This window comes from Podarcis tiliguerta (assembly GCF_965153285.1).
Source record: "Podarcis tiliguerta genome assembly, chromosome: 2".
In the NCBI taxonomy this organism is placed as follows: domain Eukaryota; kingdom Metazoa; phylum Chordata; class Lepidosauria; order Squamata; family Lacertidae; genus Podarcis; species Podarcis tiliguerta.
The window spans coordinates 54,016,691-54,041,018 of NC_139535.1; the positions used below are offsets into that span (position 1 = coordinate 54,016,691).

The 24,328-nt window shown below is 45.3% G+C and overlaps 1 protein-coding gene across 4 annotated transcripts in view; it reads left to right on the forward strand.

The window, feature by feature from the left end:
* MST1R (macrophage stimulating 1 receptor) overlaps positions 1 to 24,328 on the forward strand; it is a 51,301-nt gene that overhangs the window by 23,651 nt on the left and 3,322 nt on the right. For 2 of the 4 annotated variants that reach the window (XR_014508516.1, XM_083429340.1), the window contains exons 4-18: positions 123 to 245; positions 2,120 to 2,290; positions 4,569 to 4,747; positions 9,524 to 9,698; positions 10,694 to 10,839; positions 12,496 to 12,657; positions 13,270 to 13,363; positions 15,070 to 15,297; positions 15,939 to 16,085; positions 17,964 to 18,129; positions 18,389 to 18,481; positions 18,940 to 19,131; positions 19,796 to 19,876; positions 20,966 to 21,147; positions 23,653 to 23,762. Coding sequence is in view for 3 of the 4 variants with exons in the window: in XM_083429340.1 (XP_083285466.1) it covers positions 123 to 245; positions 2,120 to 2,290; positions 4,569 to 4,747; positions 9,524 to 9,698; positions 10,694 to 10,839; positions 12,496 to 12,657; positions 13,270 to 13,363; positions 15,070 to 15,297; positions 15,939 to 16,085; positions 17,964 to 18,129; positions 18,389 to 18,481; positions 18,940 to 19,131; positions 19,796 to 19,876; positions 20,966 to 21,147; positions 23,653 to 23,762 (2,249 nt within the window). In the remaining variant the exon portion in view is untranslated. Of the gene's footprint in view, positions 1 to 122; positions 246 to 2,119; positions 2,291 to 4,568; positions 4,748 to 9,523; positions 9,699 to 10,693; positions 10,840 to 12,495; positions 12,658 to 13,269; positions 13,364 to 15,069; positions 15,298 to 15,938; positions 16,086 to 17,963; positions 18,130 to 18,388; positions 18,482 to 18,936; positions 19,132 to 19,795; positions 19,877 to 20,965; positions 21,148 to 23,652; positions 23,763 to 24,328 lie in introns of all 4 variants that reach the window. The other 2 variants (XM_083429338.1, XM_083429339.1) reach the window with 1 other exon arrangement.

The window sequence follows — 24,328 nt, forward strand, 5'->3', positions numbered from 1 at the left end:
ATTCGCAGCCCCAGCAGACAGATGTGTTTGCCAAATTAATGAAGAAGTTCTCTACAACTGTCCCTGCTCCACTAAAAACAGCTGCTGAGGGTGTGTGAGCTTTTGTGTGTGTATGTTCCTAGGTGGTTCTTCCATCCAATCTCTACACAAACGTATTGGCCAACTTCTCCTTGGGGGAGACATTGCCAGTGCTGCGAGAAGTCAGCAAGCTGAATGACTCTTTGCTGTTTGTCACAGGAAAAAAGGTAAGAGATGTGAGGCTCTGAAGCTTGACTGCATGGAGGTTGAGATTTCAAAGGAAGCATTATTTGTTTGCTTGTTTCTGGGTGGGTGGAGGGTTATTCTACAGGTGCTTTGATTTTACATCTGGAGAGAATGCTGAGGTTGCTCTGATCTCATCATCCATCATCTCAGACCCAAAGTACATATTCAGGAAAACTGAGTGGCAGAGGCATTCTACACCAGTTTAGAGGGCACATAGAGTGCACATGTTTTGATAGCACCCCACATAGAAAGCCTGCCTGCCTGCAGAAAATGCATACATCAGGGGTAAGAGTTCTAGCCTAGTCATAGAATAATAGAATTGTAGAGTTGGAAAGGACCCCAAGGGCCATCTCCTCCCTTTCCACAGGCAGAAAATTTGTGAGGCGGAAGACCATTCAATCTACCTCTGGCATTCTGAGGAGATACAGTCCTCCAGGGCTGATTGACCCTTAGTATGATCCTTTTTGGAAAGAACTATCTTCTTAAGCTATGTCAGAGTAGCAGATGTCCCCCATTCAAGATCACAAAGGCTTATTTGAGCTACTTTTTCACCTTATTCTTCCATTAGCATTTCCTTGACTCTTCCAGCCCTTTAAATTTTCATTTCTTTCTACAGAAATCCTTTGAACTTGCTGTCTCTAGCCAATCATTTATCTCTCTTAGGATGTTGGAACTTTAATTGAAAAATTGGTGCTTCTAAGTCACCATTTCATTGGGCTTCGCTTTCTTCTTCTGATAGCTCTAGGGCTTCCTACCTAACCTTTTTTGGTCTCAGACTTAGTGGCTTCATCAAATGGAAAATCCCACTGGATTTCAGCAAGGTTTTGGGCATATTCTGCTGCCAACTCATTCTAGCTTTACTGGGGGAGAAAAAAATATTCTGGTCAGGCAGCTGTAAAACAGAGCTCAGAACTTGATGACAGCTCCTTGCTGAGACCAGGAGTATTAGGAGCCCACCTCCTTCGTCTCTCTGATGTCTTGATGCCTTGATACAAGCTACAAGCACCAAGTGTGGCAGATGCACAAGGGGGGCTGTTCTGAGGGTAGATTGCACTCACATTTTAATTGGTTTTTTCCTGTTGTGGACCACCCTGGGAATATGGTTAAAGGAGAGTATAAAAATACTTATAAATAAATTGATTTTTTTGGTGAGCAAAGTACATGCTGTTTGAAAGATGTGCTGTTGGAAAGACCATCGGTCCCCTTGACATAGGAACATAGAAAGCTACCTTACAGTAAGTCAGGTCATTGGTTCATCCTGCTCAGGCTTGTCAACACCAAGCACGGGGGAGTTAAGTGCCACCTCCCTGTCAATCACCCAACATCAACATGATGCCAAAGGACCCATTTTTACTATGCAGTGTAGCTTGAGTTCAAGCTGTGCTGCACAGGAAGATCCCAGTGGATCCAAGCCAGCCTTGAAGTCACTGTCATTTAGCTGTTTGGTGGTGACGTCAATCCCTGCTTGGATTGGCTGCACCCAGGAGTTTCCAGTACTTTATAGTGAAGCTGATCCAAGTGGGGCTTGGATTCTTTGATACAAACCCATTTTCCAGTGAATACTTTGGCGTGCATTTTAAGGCTCCTTTGGAGACATATCTTTTCCTGCCCACACCTGACTGTCATACATGATACCAGGTGTGGGGCGGTGGGTGGTCAGCCTGCTGGGGGAAATGATCTTACAGTGGGTTGGAGGTTCAGTGCTGCTGACCTGCACTGCCTGGCAGTAGCTATCTAGGGTTTCAGGCAGGGATTTCTCCCAGTCCCACCTGGAGACGTTGAGGATTGAAACAAGGACCTTCTGCATGCAGAGTTGAGCTCAACCCATCCTCTTTGGCAACTGTCCGTCTTGCAGGTGTCCCAGGTGAAAATAACTGGTCCAGGCTGTCGCCATTTCCTGACATGCTTCCGCTGCCTGAAGGCAGAGCGTTTCATGCAGTGTGGATGGTGTGGAAATGCATGCACTCGTCAGGAAGACTGCAAGGCAGAGTGGAACCAGAAGAGCTGCTCTCCTGTCCTCACTGATGTACGCAAGTATCTTCTTATGTATGAGATTGCCTAATGGTACACTGACATGGTGGTTTATGCACACTGCAGCTATTTGGTGCTTTGGGACTGCCTTAGTTCTTCCTTCCACCCTTTGTTAAATGTCTGGATTTTTTTATATTTCTGTTTGTCAAATGTGTTTGTCATAAAGCCTAAAGTACTCTGGGCATCTTGGGACCCATAATGCCTGCATTTCCTGAGACATGCACCACCTGCATTTTGCATTAGTTATTATGTTTTCCACGGGGTGTATTTTTTCTTTCTGTCTTAACCTCTTGCTTTGCATGTTCTTCCAAATAGAGCACTTAAGACATCTCCCTCACCACTGGCTCAACTTCTCGAGTGGAGCCATGGGGGGTGGGGGACAAAAAAAACAAACCAAAAAAACCCCCCACACCCTCCCTCTCTCTTTTACTCTATGTGACTCTTTTCATCTTTCCTGAAAGGGTGACTTTAGCATGGCAATATTGAGCACTGTGTTCTCCATTTTGCCTTTAGTGAGGGCAGTGCTGTTGTTTCCCAAACAGAAAATTAGAAAACCCACAAAGATACACATTCACATCCTTTGTATCTTTTGGAACGACTCACTGCATTTGACATGCACAAGGAACAGTCATGTGGGGACAAAGGTGGGCTGATGAGTTTTCAGCTATAGTGCGAAGGCCTTCCTGGTGTTCTGGTATTGAGCTTCCCCCTTTGTCTCAAGCAGATTGGGGCTGGTGCGCATGAAACAGCCAGTATATGGAGATCACATACACTTGCTCCTTTTACAGCAGGGGTGGGGGAAAGCATTTTCAGGCCCAAGGCCACATTCTCACCTGGGCAACCTTCTGTGTGTGTCATGCCCGTAGTAGGTGACTCCTGAGGCAAAAGTGGGCAAAGCAAGAAATGTAAATACAGCCTCTGTATGGCTGTTATCAGAGCTCAAGGGCACATTCCAGACAAGCATAAATGCTCAGGGAGGATATGACTAGGACTAGTCAGAGGTGTGAATGGGAGAAGGAGGTGTGGCTGAGGACTAGATAAACAGACTTACCCTTGGCCTGAGGTTCCCTAGCTCTGTCAGAGAGCCTGCGTAGACACACACTCCAGGTGTACAGTGGCTCCTCTGGGAATGGGGTCATCTTCACACCACTGCGGGCATCTAAAAAGTCTCCTTGATACTAATAAAGAGTCTATGCATAATCATGGTTTGCTGCTGGGGCTGATTAAGACTGTCGCTTTGTGGCTTTTGATGTGTCCGCACAGCGATTCCTATATTCCGTTAAGGCGAGTTAATATTTAGCAGAGCAAACCGTTCTGAGGTAAACTCTTAACCATTAACATTAGTCACTTGTCGTCACAGGGAGTCATTAGGTCAAATTAGTTTGGCTTCAAAAAGAGGCAGAGTAACAGCTTGATAAAGGAATAAATTTAAACTTCTACTTCACTCTTTCTTAATTCATTTTTTAACTAGATAAATAACATATAAAAATATTATTGAAGAAGCACACTTAGAGTTGTTTAAATGTTTCGCCATTTGCATATTTTGCTCCCTGTATTAAATTTTAGGCAAATGCTGTGATACCATGTTTATACTGATTTTGAATATGGGTGACAGATTCAGATCTAAGCTCACCCTTGAAGCAAACTGGGTGGCCTTCATCAAGTCACTTTCACGTGGCCTCAACAGTGAAGAAAAATAAGTTTGTTGTGAGCAAAAAGCAAGGGAGCATTAAATGTTCATGCTCAAATGTTTTCAGTACCAAAGTAGCACTTTCAAGAAGTGGGAATATCCCAGCTTGCTGCTATTCACCCTTGTTCAAGGTCTGGTTGGTGACTTCATCGCACCATTAGTTTAGCCTGACCATGCCAGCCTTGACCCTAGACAGTTTTTGAAACCACATGTTAACTAATTGCAGATAATTGGGATATCTGCCAATTTATGTTCCCTATATGGACTGCACCTTTTACTGCATGTGGTTGAATGTTCGTGCACTTGGTCCGAGAAACAGCTTATCCTAATAATTCATTCAACATCTTTCCTCCATATGAAAGTGAATCCTAACCTAAGGCTTTTTGCAGCAGTTAGGGAAGGGCCTGGAGAAAAAAATTGCCATTCCCATGTAAGTTCTCTTTGTGTCAGAGTATTTCTGCAGCATTGCCTGGTGCCAATAACTGGGTCTTATTGGTGTTTGGAACTTGAGCAGCAGACAGGGCTATTCAAATCTTGCTGGTGACTGCGTAAGTAAAGCTTTGTGTATCATCTGCTTTCACAGTTCTACCCCAGAAATGCACCACTACAAGGCAGCACTAAGGTGACACTCTGTGGCTCAGGCTTTCGTTCAGGTTCATATTTCAGTGGCATGTATGCCTCACCTTCAACCCTTGGAGACTACAAGGTTACAGTGGGACGGAAGAATTGCACCGTACTGTTTGAAGAGAGCCTAGAAAACAGGTAAGGTTTGAAAGTTAAAAAACACGAAGCCTGCAAACAGTATTCCCCCTTCCTTCTTTCCTGTTCACTTTCTCAGCCCTGCATCTGCACAGACTAGCATTCTGTAAATGTGCCTTATCCATGTAAGAAAGGTATGCAGTGAGGAATTCTTGGTGGCTGTTTTTCTTTGGAGATTCACCACAATCTCAGCCTGCGCACCTTCTGGAAGACTTGTTAGGCCTGTGTGTCTGGGCTACCTTTGCAGGGTGAAGGCAGGTTGGATAGGTTAGTAGAAGCATGGAGACTTCCCATGGTGTTATAATTATATATAAATTCTGTTTTAAATTTGGAGAAGTTAAGGGCCGTGTTCAACCATCTGGTCCCACTAGTGGAAGTCTGCACAAGGGGGAGGAGAGGAGAGGAGAGAGCATGCCATCAGGCAAGTAGAAACACTTCAGCTGGTGGAGCAGTCTGCTTAGCACTATGTTGAATTATACCCTGTATTTTCAGGTTGAAAGCTGCCCTGAACCTTCAAAATAAGATGGACTATAAGCAGGCAGCCTATAATGTACAAAGTTAAGCAATATTCCCTCTCATCCAGGAGTTTTACATTCCGGGTTGGCGTTCAAGATCGAAGGGAATTCCTTTGTGCATGCTTGCCCCATGGTCCCTATGAAGAACTATCTCCCTTTGGTCTTCTTTAGTGCTTCACACCAGGAGCATACTGAGTGATGCGTAGATTAAGGGCTGGTCCACATTTCCACTTGTCCTGTGCCTGGAAAGCACGGGTCTGAGGGGTTTCACCCTTGCCCTGTGCTTTCTAGGCACAGGTCTGAGCAGTTTTTCATTTACCCCACTTCTTTCCCTAGGAAAACCCAGCACTGAATGGGAGCAAACGCCAATCTGCAGAAAACCTGATTGACATTTGTTCCGATTCAGCGCTAAAGAGCAGGTTTTCCTAGCAGAAAGTGGAAGGACAAGTGGAAGTCTGGATGAGCCCTTAATCTCAGAAGCCTTGGCTGACAACGGCACAGTGCTCTGTTCAGACTCCACATGGTATGTGTGAGGCCAGATGGGGAGAGTGAGGCCACAGCTGATAAGCTGTCTGGGGAAAACTGGTGGAAAAGTGCTCTCTTCTCTTGGTTTGGACTCTGTGTTTTCACTGCTGAGGGACATTAAGCCAGCAGTGGTCTAATGTTTTCTTCAGCTTCTGGTATCTTCCTGAAGGAAAATGGGGCCAGCCAAGGGACAAGTTTAGGAAGACATGGGGCTCTGTAGGGGTACGGTGTAGGTTGTGTGGGAGCCTTAGCGAACAGACTCTCTTTCTCCTTTCACCTCAGAGTGTTTGTACCACTCAGCTTAAATGAATTTTTGTGTGCTTTGTTGTTCTTTCCTCACAGCTCCCTGAGCACCATTAGAAGGGAATTATAATATGAATAAAACATTGGTGCTGGTTTAGAATGTTCTTTTCCAGAGCTCTCAAGATGAAAGTATGAAAGTACTGTGGAGTGTAGAATATATGTGGCATCCAACAATCTCAGTAGAATCCTGAGATTCTAAGCACTTTTTTACGGGGGGGGGGGGATTTTCTAGTCTTCATGGTTGCAGAGGTCCTGCCAGTTCTGTGAGGGTAGCAGTTCAGTCATTGGGTAATTGGCCCCTTTTACTTAGCACAGTGCTAGCCATGTGGCTAAATCCCCCTCTCTCTCCTTCTCATTTAATCAATGTATTCATGGACTAGATACAAAATGTGGGACTTATGGTTAAAATATGACTTTTTCTAGAGTTCCTTCTGGTACTTCTTTCTGCCTGTGTGAGGCCCTCAGATGATGTCATAGCAGCCTTACACTTACATGTTGAAATCAGGAGAGGAGACATTTCTGTGTGTCACAGTTTAGACATTGGCAGCTTTCCCGGAGCGGAAATGAAACAGCAGTTTCTACTGTTCCCTATTAGTACAAATAGAGTTTCACCTCCATGGCCCATGCTGGAGTCAGTCATTCTAGTGAGCTTTGATCTGCATTAAGCATAAAACTAAAACCAACAACTGAGCATTGTCTGGCAGCATTTTCTTCGAGAGGGCAGGTCATATTTGGCTAAGGAAATGCCTCTTAAAAACTGTTTAGAGGGAGAAACAGAGGTATATATATAGGAAGACATAACAGGAGTCACAGTTGTTATGTCTTGCTATCGCCCGATCCATTTTTCACATCTAACTCTGGACTAGGTGAATTGAATTCTTCCATTCCAGAAATGATCAAGTATTTCCAAGCTGGAGCCCTTGCTTGACCCAAGCTGATCCATCACCACAATCCCTGCTGAGGATGATGATAAGCCCTCTGTGAAGGAGGCAGTTGATGGAGTTATAACAGCATGCTGGAGCCCAGGCATTGTGTATTTACAGAAGCTGACTCCCTGAGTTCACCCTGCAATATGCAGGTGTGCATTCAAAGAATATTGCCACAATAATATATATGTCTGGACCGTATTCAACTAACTTTTACTCAGAGTGAACCTCTTGAAATGGATGGGCCAAAGTTAGCACACCATTTTTTGCCTAATTGCATCATGAAAATTAGGGTGCGCATTAGGTTTAATGGCTCATTTATATTCACCAGCAAATCCTTTTTTAGTTTCAAGGTTTTGAAAACTGAGGCACACATTAGATTTGATGGCACATTAGGTAAAGGTAAAGGTACCCCTGCCCGTACGGGCCAGTCTTGACAGACTCGGGTTGTGCGCTCATCTCACTCTAGAGGCCGGGAGCCAGCGCTGTCCGCAGACACTTCCGGGTCATGTGGCCAGCGTGACAAGCTGCATCTGGCGAGCCAGCGCAGCACATGGAATGCCGTTTACCTTCCCACTGGTAAGCGGTCCCTATTTATCTACTTGCACCTGGGGGTGCTTTCGAACTGCTAGGTTGGAGGCGCTGGGACCGAGCGACGGGAGCGCACTCCACCGTGGGGATTCGCACTGCCGACCTTTCGATCGGCAAGTCCTAGGCGCTGAGGCTTTTTACCCACAGCGCCACCTGCGTCCCGGGTGGCACATTAGATTCGCGTAAATACGGTAGATTCCAAAAACCATGGAATAAGCAAACATAAAACCTAAATTTCCATATTTTTCTGAAGGTGCTCATCTATTAACAAGAATAAAAAGGACTCCTCCTATCCTATCCCATTAAAAGAGAAGCATTAAAACAGACCATAGAACAAATCACATTTCAGTTTAAATTGAGATCCCAAAGCCTGGGTGAAGAGGAATGCCTTTTCCTGGTTCCTCAAAACTGGCAATTTTGGCATCGATAAGCTTTCCTGGGGACAGCATTCCATAGCTAGGCAACTACAATGGAAAAGGCCCATCCTCTTGTTGCCACTTTCTGTAAACACAGCCTTCAGAGATGAATTGCTGTAAGGGAGAGATGCGGTACATTATCTTTTTTAAAAAAAATTCTTGATTTTCTTTCTTACAACAAATATCCATCATCATTACTAAACATTCATTTCCCAGTTCCCCCCTCCCTGTTGACTTCCCTTAGCTTCCATTTCTGGTTTGTTACATCAAATGACACAATCTGCTGTTTGTAATTAATACTATGTTGTCCCATTGTTATACTTCTTGTTCTCTTTAAATAAAGTTGTAAATGTTTATTTAAACCCTGCCAATGGGTTCATTTTTTGTTGTTGTTGTTTCTGCAAATATGTTATAAAAGGTTCCCATTCTTTTTCAAAGTCACCATTGTCCTTTTCACACAGCTTGTCCGTTAGTTTTGCTAACTCTGCATAGTTCATCAACTTTTCTTGCCATTGTTCTTTTGATGGTATTTCTCCAGTCTTCCAATTTTGTGCTATTAAGATTCTTGCTGCTTTTGTAGCATACATGAATAATGTCAGTTTTTCTTTCAGCAGCTCTTGTACTAAAATACCCAACAAAATGCTTTGGGTTTTTTAACAAATGTTATTTTAAACATTTTTTTCAATTCATTGTATATCATTTCCCTTTTTTAAAAAAATAATAATCTTGCAATCCCCCCACATATGGTAAAATGTACCTTCCCCTTCTTTACATCTCCAGCAGTAAGGTCACATCTCTCTGTCAAATTTGGCTTGCAGGGGTAGGGAGATAAGGAACTGGCCTGCAGGTCAGATAATGTACCGCATCTTTTTTTTTTGGTGGTACATTATGTGACCTGCAGGCCAGTTCCTTATCTCCCTACCCTTCAAGCCAAATTTGACAGAAGGATGTGACCTTGCCCACCTGTCAGTCACCTGCCATCACTATGACATCAGGTGATGCTGCACTTGGAAGCCCTGATTGCTGAGACTTCAAAGCACAGTGCGGGCTGTTTGAAAGCCCTTTTGCAGATAGCCCTACTCATTAAACCTTTAAAAACCAAAGCTACTCTTTGAACCTCCATTCTGCTGGAGCAAGGCAAGCAGGCATTGTTCATAAGCTGATGGGAGCGCACCTTGCTCCAACAAAGCAATAACCCTGAGCTCATGCTAAATTCATTAATGTTCCTTTGAAGCCACACCCTCATGTATGACATCAGGTGTAGGGCAGGTAGGTGTGGCTTGCCTGAAACAGCCCTGCAAGTCAAATGTGGAGGTCCAGCTGGCCAGGTCTGGTTCACAGGCAGGAGGTTCCCCATATCTGCCCTAAGGTTAGTAGTGTACAAGTGAACTATTTTGAATAATTTTACATTTCATTGTGCTAAAGAGCCACTAGACTTTATTAGGCAGATCATCATCACATTAGTTTCTTGTGCATCCTTTCAGCACCCTTTTTGCTTTTCAGGTACAGTGAAGTGCCGCGCTGGAAAGATTATGTTGAAATTATTGTCTGCACTTTGACACCAAAAGAGGAAGTGAACATGCTGGGGCCACAGAAGGTTGAGGTCACTGTTGTAGAGAAGGAGCACACCCCATTTTACATCAGTGGCTCCTCAGTCCTCAGTGGCTTTGAGTTTAAGGTGAGCCTTGGTTTCTTTCCACTACCTTTGCTCCTGCATGCTTCTTCATGGCTGTTGTTCATTGATGTAATGCGAATTTAATAGACCCGCTAAGGGCCAGTGATAGGCGTTCTGGTGCTCTGCAGCTGGTGTTCCATGGGAGCTAGTGGTGCAGAGGCATAATGCAAGATTGCCGATCTCAGCTACTGGGTTTGGGTGCTTTGGTGGGAAACTTGCTTTGTATTTTTAAACTCCCAGGTCCAGCCCTGGCTTTTCTGCTTAAGAAATCTCTAGTAACAAGTTTTATTACTTGAAAACAAGTACAGTGGTGCCTCGCAAGATGAAAAGAATCCGTTCCGCGAGTCTCTTTGTCTTGCGGTTTTTTTTGTCTTGTGAAGCAAGCCCATTAGAGGCTTAGCGGATTAGGGCTATTAGCGGTTTAGCGGCTATTAGCGGCTATTAAAGGCTTAAGGGATTAGCGGATTAGCTGCTAAAAGGCTATTAGCGGCTTAGCGGATCAGCTGATAAGCGGCTTAGCGATCAGCTGTTAAGCGGCTTAGCGATCAGCTGTTAAGCGGCTTAGCGGCTTGGGAAAAAGGGGGGAGGGGGAAAAACCCCGCAGGAACTCGCAAGACATTTTCGTCTTGCGAAGCAAGCCCATAGCAAATTCGTTTTGCGAAGCACCTCCAAAACGGAAAACCCTTTCGTCTAGCGGGTTTTCCATCTTGCGAGGCATTCGTCTTGCGGGGCACCACTGTAATCAGCCACTCTAGGCAAACACTTCTCCAGAAGAAGGTCTTGCAGCCTCTACTTTTATTCTGTTTTCTGGTCCTGATGGTCAGGATTTCTTTTAATATTTTACAACTACCTTGCCACAGCTTAAATTTTTTACTTCTTGTCCTTACCTCAATGTCTGTGAAAAACAGTGGTCTTCCCTTTTCTTTCTCGAAGTTGGTTACAGGGCTCAGAGAGTTTGATACAGTGAGTTTAGCATTTCTTCTCTTCCCTATCAACAGCTGCCTAAAATAACTTCTATCCATCCACCATACGGCCCACAGGCTGGAGGAACAGAGATCTTTATCCAAGGACAAAACGTTCTGGTGGGAGGCACAAGGAAGGTGATGGTTAATGGTCGGGATTGTCCCTTGGTCTCAAGGGAAAGGTATGGCAAATAGTGACACTTAATTGTAACATTGGCTTGTCAGACTGGGAATTGCGTTCATGGCCTTTGATAAAGGATAGAGCTATGGTTTTCAAAATACATTGAGAAAGTTGATTAACACATTTTTGACCACCTTTCAGATATGTTGGATTTTTCTCATTTTCTAGCACTGTAGCATTAATGTGAAGCTAATGGACTGATCACAGACATTAGCTAGGCTGGTTTGAGGCAACCTTATAAGATGTTACCAGCTTCCTTATCTCTTCAATTCTTTTGGTATTATCTCCAGGAAAATGATACAGAGCACCTAAATTTAAATGGTCAGTGTTTGAGGTGTCAAAAATATCCTTCCCACATCTTGATGATGCAAGAGACAACTCTTTTCCTGTGTTCTTTTGTGTGTAAATCTGTGGTTGCCTGCTCCTACACCAGTCATCTTCTTCTTCTTCTTTGGCGATTGCTCGTAGTCATACTTTCCTAATGAGTCACAGTCTCTATTGCTTGTGTGAAAGCAAATGAACCGAGTAGAGCTTTGCAGGGCATGTGAGTTCATAGCCATCTGCCATCTCCCTTTGTTATGAATGGTTATGAATACTCCCATATATCATGCTTACTCTAGGCAGAGGTATGTGAGGGAGAGGACAGCCACCACTCCTCCTCTCAACCATCTTCTGCCTATATTTTATGAAAGGAAAGTTTTAGCTTGAACCCACTATTTTTAAAGGTTCCTCAAAATGAATGAGGATGACTTAGGATCTAATTACAACTTCAATGGAAGATAGAAACATGGTTTCGCATCTCTTCTCTATCCCAAAGTGCATGGTAGTTGTGGTCAGGGCTGGTGCCCGGCCATGGCACAGTGCTAGTAGTCCATTCCTCAGCACCCACTCCAACCAGGACAGGACCTTGCCTTACTTGCCATGGCTGTGGAGGCTGCCACATGCTTTCTCAGCCTTCATCTATCCCCCTGCTTCAGATGGATGAGGAACAGCACTTCAGAATGGCAACTAAGCTTGGTTCCCATCTACGGTGACTATCCACCATCTTAAGTTACGCACAATGCAAAGCTCAGACCCATATAGCCCTAACCAGACTATGAACCTATGAAAGCAACACCTTTGCTAGATCTAGGTAGTGGGGCATGGCATTTTGGATCCCTTAGAATCGTGGGTGGCCACTGCAGATGTGGAGCCAAGCTGTTAAGCAGCAGCAGCACCCCCACTCACCAAATGGAAAGCATCCAAGGTGAATGGCAGCACAGCCAAGGGCAGAGCAGTGAGGGGACCCCCCCCAAGTCCTTGAACCCCTCAGCCAGTGCCTGACCTAGCTGGACCACGGACACCGGGTCTGGTTATGCTGCATCTCCTTAACTAAATTAGTCACGCTCACATCAGGCTGTGCCACATGAGTCTTGTCAGGACCTGCATCCCTGGTGAAGCATTCTCACATCTCCCAGAGTGAGCAGGCGCAGATAATTGTGTGGGGCTCCACCTCTTTACATGGTGGCAGTTTGCAGGCACGGCCCAGCATCGTGACATGACGTACAATGATGCAATTATGCAAAGGACTGCCTCCACCCTGACCTTGTGGAGGATGGGACTAAATGGGTTGTGGCTGAGCAGGGCCTTACCATGCTGTTTGTCTTCTTTTCCCCAGCCAGAAAGAGGAAGCCATAATTTGTACCACGCCTCCCGTGAACAACCTGGGCAATGCTTCTGTGACTGTAGTAATAGATGAACAGCCGTTTCTTTCTCCGAAGCCCTTCTGGTATCGAGAAGATCCCCAGATACACCATATCTCTCCCAACTGCAGCTATGAGTGAGTGGACACCCTTATTCAGCCTTCATGAACCTGGTGCCCTCCAGATGTTTTTGGAATATAGCACACACACACACACACACACACAGAGAGAGAGAGAGAGAGCACTGCCTGGGGCTGCTGGAAGTTGTATTCCAAAACATCTGGAGGGCCCTTGGTTGTCAAAGGCTGCCCTCATTCTTGGAAGAATGTCTTCTTTCCGTCCTGTGTCATTGCATTCCCTATTCTAGGCTTTCTGTGATGCACATCATGTTATTTGTGAAGCAGAGTTCCTGGTCCCAAGCCATCAAATATCTCATTTAACCAAATTAAATGGAAGCTCCATAGCAACAGGGCTATTCAATGCAGATACCTGGAGGTAAATTGCATTGAGGTCAGTGGGACTTAATCCCAGCTAAGTGTATGTAGCATTGCGGCCTAAATCTCATCCTAAATAGGCCTTAGACTGGCCTACACAGACTTGGATGTTTATACCACCAGGAACTGAGAACTGGATGTACCATTACCATTTTCCTATGTTTACTGCCCAGGTCTGCCTACACAACCAGGATATACCTGTAGGATCTCTTGATAAGGAAACTTTTTCACAGCCTTCTGATTTTTCTTCTTCAGGGGTTCAAATATCTCCATCAGTGGCACCAATCTGGATTCAGTGTATTATGCAAAGGTGCAGTTTGAGTCTGCCGGAGTGCTTACTGAAGCTAAGGTGAGTATTCTAGCTGGAGGGAGAGAAATGAAGGCTGCAACCCTAAGCACACTTTCTAGAAAGAAAGTCCCATTGGCCTGAGTAAACATGCTGCATATATAAGATACCATATCAAAGTAACCCTTCTCCATATGCTTTTAACACTTTGAAACAAAAAGGACTTACAGTACTTCAGAGGAATTCTATGTTTAAGCATTAGAAATTCTTAGTGTCAGCATTTTAGATGTTTTCTGTGAAACAGATTCCCGCAAGTGTGGGACACCCAGTAAGAATACCTCCCTGTATGTCCTTGTAGGGACTTGTCTCAGAGAAGGACTAATGGAGGGGATGTTCTCGGTCAACCCAATAAATCATTACAATTTGAAGGGGGGAAGGCAGTCTGTAGTGACGTTTTAGCTCACCAACAGGTAATGCAAAAACAATGTTTGTACGGGGAGGTGCCTCCCTACTGCTAAATGAGTAAGAATATCCTTGAATAGTTCTTCCAGGACTACCTAAAGGCATTTTCTTTCGTTTGTGTGAAAAGATGAACTGAGGGGCACCTAGCTATGCATAGATTGTGTTTATTTTCTCCTCAGACATTAACATTTCCTTTATAGAATGTTCAACTTTTTTAGTCGTCCCCACACCCTTATATTTCAAGTACTCGGTTGCTGTTGTTTTTGACTTTATTTTCATTCTTCTTAACTATTTCTCCTTATGTTTTGCCTTAAATAAACCTGGTTTTGATTCTGCTCGTTGTAAAAGCTTTCCCCATCAAATCACATGAAAACTGCTGGAATTGTGAATAGTTTGTTCAGCAATTAACATCCTTCAGAATTTTTATCCTGGATGATCGTATCATGTCTTGCTGTGGCAGATTAAAAAATCCTTTTTGTCAGGGATTGGAAAAAGAGACCAAAAACTGTAGGAAAGGGATAGAATACTGTGCAGGGTATAGAGGAGGAGGAGTTGTTGTCATCGTCTGTGTTTATAGGCCACCTTTCAGGGTGGTACCAACACATTTAATAAAATGCCAGCATGAAGAGTAGATAAAAATTGGGTTTTTTTAAAAAAATGTAAAATGTGGTTTAAAAAAATATTCAGAACTGTTTAAAGTAGATCATTAAACAATGAAAATGCTAAGTTTCTCTTAAAGAATAAGTTGGTGAATATTAAATGATATAAATATATTAGCCCTAATCTCTAAACTGAATCAATGTCTTCTATTGAGTTAAAGGAATATTTTCTATGAAAATGAAGAAATTGTTCAATTATTTCTCAAATATGAATTCTTAAACTCTGCCTGATTTGCAGATTTTAGATGTTTCCCATTGTTTAGCAAATATATGATGAAGTATCACCGAGAGACTTGATTATTATTATTATTTAAATGTGCCCTTTCCCTCTCACTGGTTTAATCATGATTTAAATCCCATCGATTCAGCATGGTAAAATAACAGTGTCAAGGAAGCAACAAAATTGATCATTAATAGGTACAGAGCAGGCAAATTAAATACAGCGGCACAGAATGCATAATTAAGCTATGGAATTTATGTGGTTTGTCTTTCATGGTAAGGCATATTCTTCAACCCCTGAATTTCACACTGCCCTTCCTATTTAGTTTACAGTAAGGTGTGCCTTTGAACGGAATCCAGTGTTCCAGCAGTGATCAGATAGATATAACTAAGTCAAATGAAGTTAAACTGTTCTCTTGGTGTCTTCAGGATTGTAAGGGGGAAAGGTCTGCTACGAGCCTCGTGTGCCAAAGTCCTCGCTACCCTTTGGAAAACAAGGCAGCGAGCATTCATGGGAACCTGAAGATCGTGATGGATGGAGCACTGAGGCACCAGACGTTTCACATCCGCTACTACCCCAAGCCAGTGATTTACCCCTTTGAGCAGCAAGACCAATTGTACACAATCAATCCAGGAGAGGATGAGATCGAGATCCATGTATGTAATTGTCAGTCGGGCAACAATATGTGTGAACAGTATTGCTGTGCCCACCTGAGCAGTGTGGCATCAGAAAAACCTAGGCTGCAACCCTAGGCAACACCCTCCCAACACCTGGGAATAGGGTTGTACTTCTGAGTAAACATTAATAGGACCACAGCCACGGAGGACATAGCAGCAGTGTCTGCAAGTGGGGTTTTCTGGGAATGTGTAATTCTCTGCACAAAGAAGCTGCTCCATTGTTGGCTGTTTTGAAGTTTCTCTGCAGTTGCAGTGCTCATATGTGTACACCACTTCCATAGGTTGAAATTAACTCACAGAGCCATTTAGCAGCATATGAATTGGCACCAAGAAATCAAGTTGTATATAGCGAAGGGGGTCCCATTAAATAAAATGGCAAGGGTGGTGCTGCTGTTTATAGTTCCCCCTGTACTAGATGTGAGTGGGAGGGGATTGGGGTGAGGGTAGGGATGCTAAAGCGTCATCAAAACAGTTTCTTCTGCATAGACAAAGGTGCTTGTGGATTCAGAGCAGGGTTACATGGGAGTCTGGGAAACATGGGGAAACAAAGCCAAGAGGCCCAATGAGGAAGATCTTTTCCCGAAATGGGTTAACGTATATGTCTTTATTTGTTTGTACAGCATAGAGGACTGGACGCTCTGGCAGGTTGCATGGCGATCTCTATGACAGTGGCTGGCAAAGAATGCCACCCCACTGTGCTGAAAAACGAGGTGACCTGCCGAATCCCCGGGGACCTGAACTCCCCTCTGCATCGTTTGCCAGCACAGGTGAAGCTTGCAACAGTTCTCCGCAACCAGCAATGATGCCATGACATGCTTCTCTCTCTGCCTCCTCTGGCCCATTCTCCGTTTTGCAGCTTGGCCTCCTCCCATCTTGTCCGTTCTGGCTGCTTATTCCTCTGATACCTTTCAGTCACTCATTTGGTTTTTCCACTACTGGCTGCAGAGGAAATGGAACTGAACAAACGTGGGGCAGTAGCTCCATGCATTCTCATTCTGACAAGCTTTTGCCCCCTTACTTCTGCTTCTCTCTCCTTTTAAAACATATAGGCTATTTAATAAGGCATGTTTGAGAAGTAGCGAAGGCAGCAGCCAAGCATGACATGGCTCCCAGGAAAACTGATCTGGGTCTCATCCTGTGGATGTGTCATCCCACGTCATCTATAACATCTGGCCTTTGTAGCAACTTGTGAGCTCAGAGCAGACTTTATCTGACCTTTAAAGAAAGTCTTTAAAGAAATACCTGGCATATCCAAACCAAACAAGCCGCAGATACATTTTTACAGCAGAACATTGGGAAATTTCTGGCTCCCCTTGGCACTACTCCTTAGACTCATTTTTCATTAGGAAAGGGTTTTTCCGTGTCTGGAATTCACCAGGGACTCTTAATAGTTTAAATTAAAAAAAAAAAATCCATCTGTGTTTCCGCAAGACTCTCAGGAGTGGGGGGTGAGAAAGAGGTGGATAATCAGTTCTACTGCCCTGGAGTTCCTGCACTGAGCAGCACATGGTGAAAAAATTGGTTCTGGTGCCCATGCTTGCATCACTGCCCACATTCTAGATGGCACTGATTTTCAAGGGCACACCCAGTATGACTCTAAATACTTTCCCTGGGTCATTCTCTGCTGGTGTGTGGGCACTCTCTGTTCTCAGAGGCATTGCTACAGGCCAACTATGAAATGCATGTGCGTTCTCTTTCTCTCTTTTTTGTCTGGCCATTCCAGAGTTTAGAATTTTGTGTGTGTGTGTGTTTTAAAGTTTATTTGTGTACAGAGCATGCCAAATCTTGCCTAAAGAAGGAGTTGGCTACTTGTGGTCTTAACTACTGAAGAGGGGGTGGGGTGGTGGGTTGTCTGTCACTTCTATAGATTCTGTGAGAGAAATTACACTGTATATGTGACTCTCTGATTGCTTTCTGCCCCTCTTGGGTTCCTTCAGGTTGAGAGGACGACAAAGGGGAGGAGATGTTTATCCTTTTCCTTACTAGCTGTTTTTCATCCTCAGTGTATCACTCCCTGACACACACCCTTGCTGCTTTTCTCCTCAAGGGAATAAAAGACACAGCTCTGTACCATGTGTCCTGCTGCCATCTTGCTAATCTCCCTCCAGGACATTTCATGGTTCTCCTCCTCCTCCTACAAGAGCATCACAACCTTAGCAGAGATGCCTTCTTTGCACTTGAGTCTAGACTTAAGGAATCCTGTGCAAAGATGAAGCCCTGCACTGCCCCCTTCCCATGATCTCTTTTCTTCCTGCCCTGTGATTCCTCCTACTGCTATCATCATCCCCCTTCTGGGCAGGAAACAGACCAAACAGACGGACTCCAACAGCCCCCACTCAAAATGTCACCACAGCACACATGGAGTCTCACCAACTATGCCCTTCCATGGAATCCAAATCTTGACTGACCACAAGCTTTGGGACTAATAGTGCAATGTACACAACAGCCCTCCAGGCTTCTAAACAACCTTGGATATTTGAGTTGCTCCCTTTCTGTCCAGCTGGCAATCTGTTATACAAGTTTACTAATGTGTGATAGTTCAGTACGCTAAAGCTTTCTACCTCCTGGCTCCTTCCTGCCCATTGAATGCCATTGCTCTGGCGTGGCTGATAACCTGCTTCCATCATGTCCTTTCCTCCTTTTAGATTTGTGTGAATGGAAACTGCACAGACCTTGGCTTTGTGGTTGTGAAATCCTCCTTATCTCCTGTTGCTGTTGCCTTGGGGACCATTGTAGCCATCCTATTCCTCTCCTTCTTGGGATTTTTCGTGATCAAATTCATGCAGCGGAAGAAGAAGAAGAAGAAGTCAGGTAAACTGCAAGCTTCTCACAAAGCTTTCTGATCAGAGCAGAGCTTTCAATAAAGGTATTCATTCAACTGCATTTCTCCAATGTTTTAATGATTGTGCTGGTTTGCATCTTATCTGTGAGGTCTCCAGTCAGAGCATTGGCATATATCAAATCTGGCTTAGTAATTGGGCTGGCAAGATGGGCAGGGTTAGGCATGGCAGGGAGAGGCTGGGCGTACAAACTAGGAAAGAGAACTGAGTGTTTCTTTTTGTTTCTGCAGGAACTGAAAACTTGGAAAGACTCTCAAGCCTCAACAGGGGCATGACGAGCATCCCTCTCCTTCCCTCCAACCCTAATTACACAGATACTGCTGGTAAGGATGCATAAAGAGACGCTTAACAGCTCCTAGTGCTTTGGAGCAGCTGGGATAGGGTCATATAAGTGGTCTGGTCTAGTGATTTCCTATTGTGGGATTGCCTTGGCTTGGCCAGCAGGCTTAGTCGTATGGTATATTTGGCTTTGCACTAGCAATCATGTCCCAAGTTGATACCAGGATTCCCATCACCATCTCCACAGTTCACTCTAAATGGTCCTATAAACAAAAAGCACTGTGCTCAAACACCTATCCCTTTCCATGCCCCAGTTCCTTTGGTCGTTTTGTTTGGGAGGAACATGTGGCATTCCATAGACATGTGTGGACACCATCTTGCCAGGAATCCAGAAGTGACCCCGTGGCAGGAGATGCAAAACGAAAAATTATTACCATTTCACTAGCACCTACCTAACGCCATTCTCCTCTCCTCTGTTCTCTTCGTGGCACTGCTCTAGCAGAGCCCCGTACTTCTAGAGTGAGTCTTGGAAGTGCCTCTTACACAGGAAGCAGTGACGGTTCTGCTATGCCCTTCATGCGGGTACCTTCTTACTCCATTAAAAATTTTCGGCCGCAACTGTTAGAAGAGGTGAAGGATGTTCTAATCCCAGAAGAGCAGCTGGTTATGCAACAGGACCAGATCATTGGCAAAGGTAAGTGCCGTTGTGGTTGCCTGTATCAATCACCCACGGTGTGCAAAGCTTTGTTACAATTTCTACAAACTGTGTTTGAAGAGTACCCTTTCCTACCCACCCACACCACCACGTTAGATGTGTTTCTAGTTACCATCTTGAAAGCACAGACTTTAGGGTTACATAGGGTAGCACCCAATGAAGTTGTCCTACTAGCAGAATGATGTCTGCCTTTGCAACGGGACTTCCTCTCCCTCTGCTTTCTCCACAACCCTTATCTGTTCTCCCAACCCTCTGAAGAATATAGGGGGGGGGGGTGTACTGGCAGAGGAAGTCCCATTGCGCAGGCAGAAGTCCTTGCACTAATGGGACAACTTTGTTGGATGCAACCCATTGGATTCTTGTTCAGGCTTATGTGTTTCAAACTAAAAGCCATAACAAGCACCCACACCCATGTTAGCCTGGTAAATGTGGCAAGTCTTCACAGTGTTTTCTGTTCTATTCTGTGCCTCTAGCACAGAAGCAGCCTATGCAGCACTCTCATGTTATGCTGCACTCAGGTGTGCAGCCTTCTAACTGCAAGAGGCTGATGCAAAAACTCAAGGGAATGGATTGGGCTGAGAGTACCTGGTTTGCATGCAGGGCTGTGTGTCTAGTAGGTCTTTTTGTTCTTTTTCCTGTCCAGGCCACTTTGGGAGTGTTTATCATGGAACGTACATAGATTCGGACCATAGACATATACACTGTGCTGTTAAATCTCTGAACCGTGAGTAATCCCTCCTTCCTCTCACAGCAATGGCAGCTGCACTTAACTGTCCTGCAAAAGGAAGCCAAGGGACGAAGGGCCTGTTCCCTCTCCCTGCTCACCCGGTCATGCCCCATTGTTGCTGTTATTTAAACTTGAAGGACATGCTCTATGTCCCTCTTCCAGCATTGGAGTGGACAGTTTCTAAGAGGGTTCTGCTTGCTTAACAAATAAAAGTGAATGGGCTCTTCCACCCCCTCCCCTCCCCTGAGAAAAGGGGCATCATGCTGCTTCGACTGGACTATAACTAGCATAGATTCAGTTCTGTAGGGGAAGGCTTGGCAATTCAATCATCGAAGGAAGGCCCTTGGATAATTCCTTCCTTAAATGGCACCGTAATCTGGATTCTAGGGAGACTTGCCCTACTTTGCACTCTCCTTCGGCTTGCTCAGTGACATGGTACAAGGAGACACCATTAGCTTAAGTGCCATTTTCTGCGGCAAAGTCTTGATGTCCCTTTGCAATGTCATTCCACTCAAGAGTAGGTGGCTATAGCTGTGAAGAGAGGTTGGGGATGGGAGGACATGCTGTTAAAGCTTCCCCAAGGAAGCTCTTTGACACACTTCAGGAAACAGTCCTGGACTGGGTTGGGGGGAGAGGGAGGGATGCTTTTGTAACCAACTTCTGCTGTTTGTTCATCATCTCCAAGGAGACATACCAAAGGCTTCCAGTTCAGCCAATCGCGTTCAAGACCTTGTCAGCCTTCTGAGTGTAGTCTCAGAAGAATCCTCCTTATCAACAGCATCCCCTGGGGCCTTGGGAAGCAGAGGGACCCACGTGCCGCATTGACCTAGCCCTGCACAGTTCTTACTCTGGCTAGGCATCCGTCCCTTATTACCTTCAGCGTTGACATTCAAGCGTAGGTTTAACCTGCTGGCATGTCCTGTCCCAAGTCCAAACGAGCTACTTGTGCCATCCATAACGGATCTTGTGTTGCTTTCGTGCGTACCTCCTGCACTCCAGTGACCCATTTCCCGAGAGTTTTGCAGTTCCTTGTGTGGGTATGCCGCTCTGTTGCCTTTTCAAAGCCTGCTTCCTTTTCTCCCCCAGGAATCACGGACTTGGAGGAGGTGGAAGAGTTCTTGAAAGAGGGGATTCTGATGAAGAGCTTTCACCACCCCCACGTCCTCTCTCTCATTGGGATTGCCCTCCCTAGGGAGGGGCTTCCCCGGGTGGTACTTCCATACATGAAGCATGGAGACCTGCGACACTTTATCCGTTCGGAGGAGAGGGTGTGTACTGCTTCCCACTTTGGGTTTACGCCAGCGAGTCAGCCCTTGGAGGGCTTGCTCTGGGAGATGAGCATCTCAATGCCAATATGCTGACTTCCTGATCCTGAAGCTACCGTTGGGTTGAGGGTGGTTCACACCCACCTAGTGAAGTGGAACATTTAAGGAAGGGGGGTACTGTGACAGTGCTGTCTCAGACCCCCTTCCTTCCTCTCCCTTTCAACTCTGGTCAGCTTTTGCTTTGGCCTTGTGAACCCCCTACATCCCTGTTGCAGGATGTCTTCCTGTTCAATCACTGCAGTCTTTGCACATTCCCCCAGTTAGGTGTTCACCACCATGGAATGAACAATGAGTCAACTGAGGGTTTGGGCCCCCCCTCCCCCAGGTGCGGCAGGGAGAGAAATCCACCCTGCAGCGCAGCAGAATTTGTTAGCTCAAGCATTCTCGTCAGGTTTCTTTCTATGTGTATGAACCACCTTATTTTTGCAGTAGCTTCTGCTCTTGCAGCCGGGACCTCAGCATCCAAGGAGCAGAGGTTGTGTGTTGCTTTGCTTTTTGCTGACTCGGAGCCTTCTTGAGCAGTAGGAACGTGAGCTGGTGGCTGATGTACCTGCTGCTGCTGCTACTGCCAGAGACGCAGAGCACAATCGTGTCTCCCTCCCACCCTGGCCAGTGCAGAACTAGCTACTCTCTGCTGCAGCAACACCATCTTCCCTTTCACTTTGGGGAGAAAAACAGAGCCAGGGGTAGTAAGCAGGCTTCAGTTCCCCCACCTCCTCTGTAGCCCCTGTCATCTTCATCATTACTGCTTGCAACAATCAAATAAGTGGTACAGTTACCATTATTGTGTGTGGCCACCTAAAGGTGTAGCATTTCTACATAGGAAATAGCATTAAAACTTTGTGTACACTGTCAGGTGTGTGATGGCTCAACACGTGTATTTTTACTATGTGTATACATGGGATCATTTCCCCGCAAGTTTCATCTTATTTCTACATAGAAACATTTTTATCTACGTACACAATATGTGCCATGTAGCCTCATTTACAAAGCAAGATTTGACATGCATTGCACATGCCCATGACAGATTTAAGACAGGGAAGCAGAAGCCCTTCAGACCGTTGTCATCTTGCCTAAGTCTGGAGTTTGAGCAGTGACCTCTGGCAGCACCTGCTGTGTCTGTCTTAAAGAGTTTGAAAACAGGCCCCACAGCAATGTCATCTTGTATCCAATGATTACATACAGAGAATTGAATCTTTATGGGGATCTAAGCTAAGCCTTCGCTTCCTTCCAGCAACTTGTCAGTAGCAAGGCCTTGGGGGATGGTGGGGAGCAAAGCTTTTCTGGCAAAAGCCTTTTCAAACGATTGCAGCGCACCGTCCACAGACCTCACCTCAAACAGACTGCCGTTTGAGGTGCAGCGCACTTTTAGAGCAGTTGTACGTTCGAAAAAGGGACTCTTGCTGAGGCTGCTCATTCGCTGCCATTGTAAACACAGCACAGAATGTTGATGTGTACCTTGTGTGCTTATTGGACGCAAGGGGAAATGTCATTCGCAATGAGCAACAAAACTCCTTGGGAAGGGCAGTGACTCAGTGGTGCAGTGCATACTTTACATGCAAAAGGTCCCAGGTCCACTCCAACTTGGCACCTCCCAGTAGGGGTAGGAATGTCCCCTTCCTGAAATCCTACAGAGGTGCAGCAAGTAAGTGTTGACAGTAATGAGTGAGATGAACCAATAGTCCGACTCGGCTTCCTATGTTCCTTTCCCTTTCTCAGCCCAGTTCATTAGCTAGCTGACCAAATACAATCGTGGCCAGCTTTAAACCTTTTACAGCGGTATGATTTTTTTGCAAGATTTACTTTCTTCTCCTCCAGCCCTAAAATAACACGTGGCTTTTAAAAAAGAGAAAGAGAGGAGGAGTACCATTACGTTTACTTTACCTCTTATGTTCAGATACTCTGTCCCACTATTTTTGCTGAAATGTTGCTCATGGGACAAGGTTGGTTGGGACCAAAAAGTGGTTGGGACACACTTTGAATGAGATACGGGAGAGGCAATGAGAGCCTCTGCCCACTAGGGGGCCACAAAGGCATGCTCATACATAACGCATTATTATAAAGTCTTAAGCAGGGAAGCTGCACATAAGACTGTATTCGTGCATCGACATCAGTTCCATGTATGGCTTGCACCCTGCACAGGCCTTGTAAAGTAATGTGCAAGTGTCTGTGCCACGTGTGCTCCCAAAAGAGAATAACTTTCTACCGGCAGAAAATTCCTACAGCTCATGCTCTCATCCCATAGGACAGTGCGCATGCAGGGCGCACTCCATTTCCCACCCAGAAGTGAAATCCAAGTAGCAAATTTCCCCCATGTGAAGTAGCCCTGAAATTAGCTTCAGCTGTGCTGGCTTGAGGGAGTTACAAGCAAGCAGTTCAGACCTCGAGAGGGGCATAAACTCTAGAGCCAGATGGAAAACTCATTTTAAGTTTCCTCTCCCTCCCCAGAACCCGACTGTGAAGGATTTAATAGGCTTTGGGCTGCAAGTGGCTCAAGGGATGGAATATTTGGCCCAGAAGAAGTTTGTGCACAGAGACCTTGCTGCTAGGAACTGTATGTAAGTATTGAAATGAGTGGGTAGAACATAGTGGTTGCAGTGCTGCACTAGGGCCTGGGAGACCAGGGTTCAAATCGTCACTTGGCCATGAAACTGACTGGTGGTCCTGGGCCAGTCACACTCTCTCCCTCATCCCTAAGCTACCTCTCAGGGTTATTGGGAGGATAAAATGGAATGGAGAACTCCGTGTGCCACCTTGAGCTTGAAGGAATATAAATGTAATAAATAACAAATACCTGGCTGGGCCTTCAGGCTTCCTGGGTGAGTCTGTCAGGCATCTTCCCCTGTTAGCTGATTTATTCCCTGTGTTTTGACAGAAATAGGCCCTCCCTGGTGTCAGTATACATATTCCCTACCTACAGCTGCTTTACCTTTGCACCTACTATTTTTGTGAAAGCCTTGTAGTAGCAGGTAGAACAAGCCCCACAAGCTTCTCTCACTGTGCGACAGCTTCGCCTTGGTTGGGAGGAGCACCCATTCCGTATGGTGGTTGCTCATTACATGCAGGGCTAAGCTGTTCTCTCTTGCCCTTCTAAAAGCTGTTTGGGAAACCGCTAAGCGCTCAT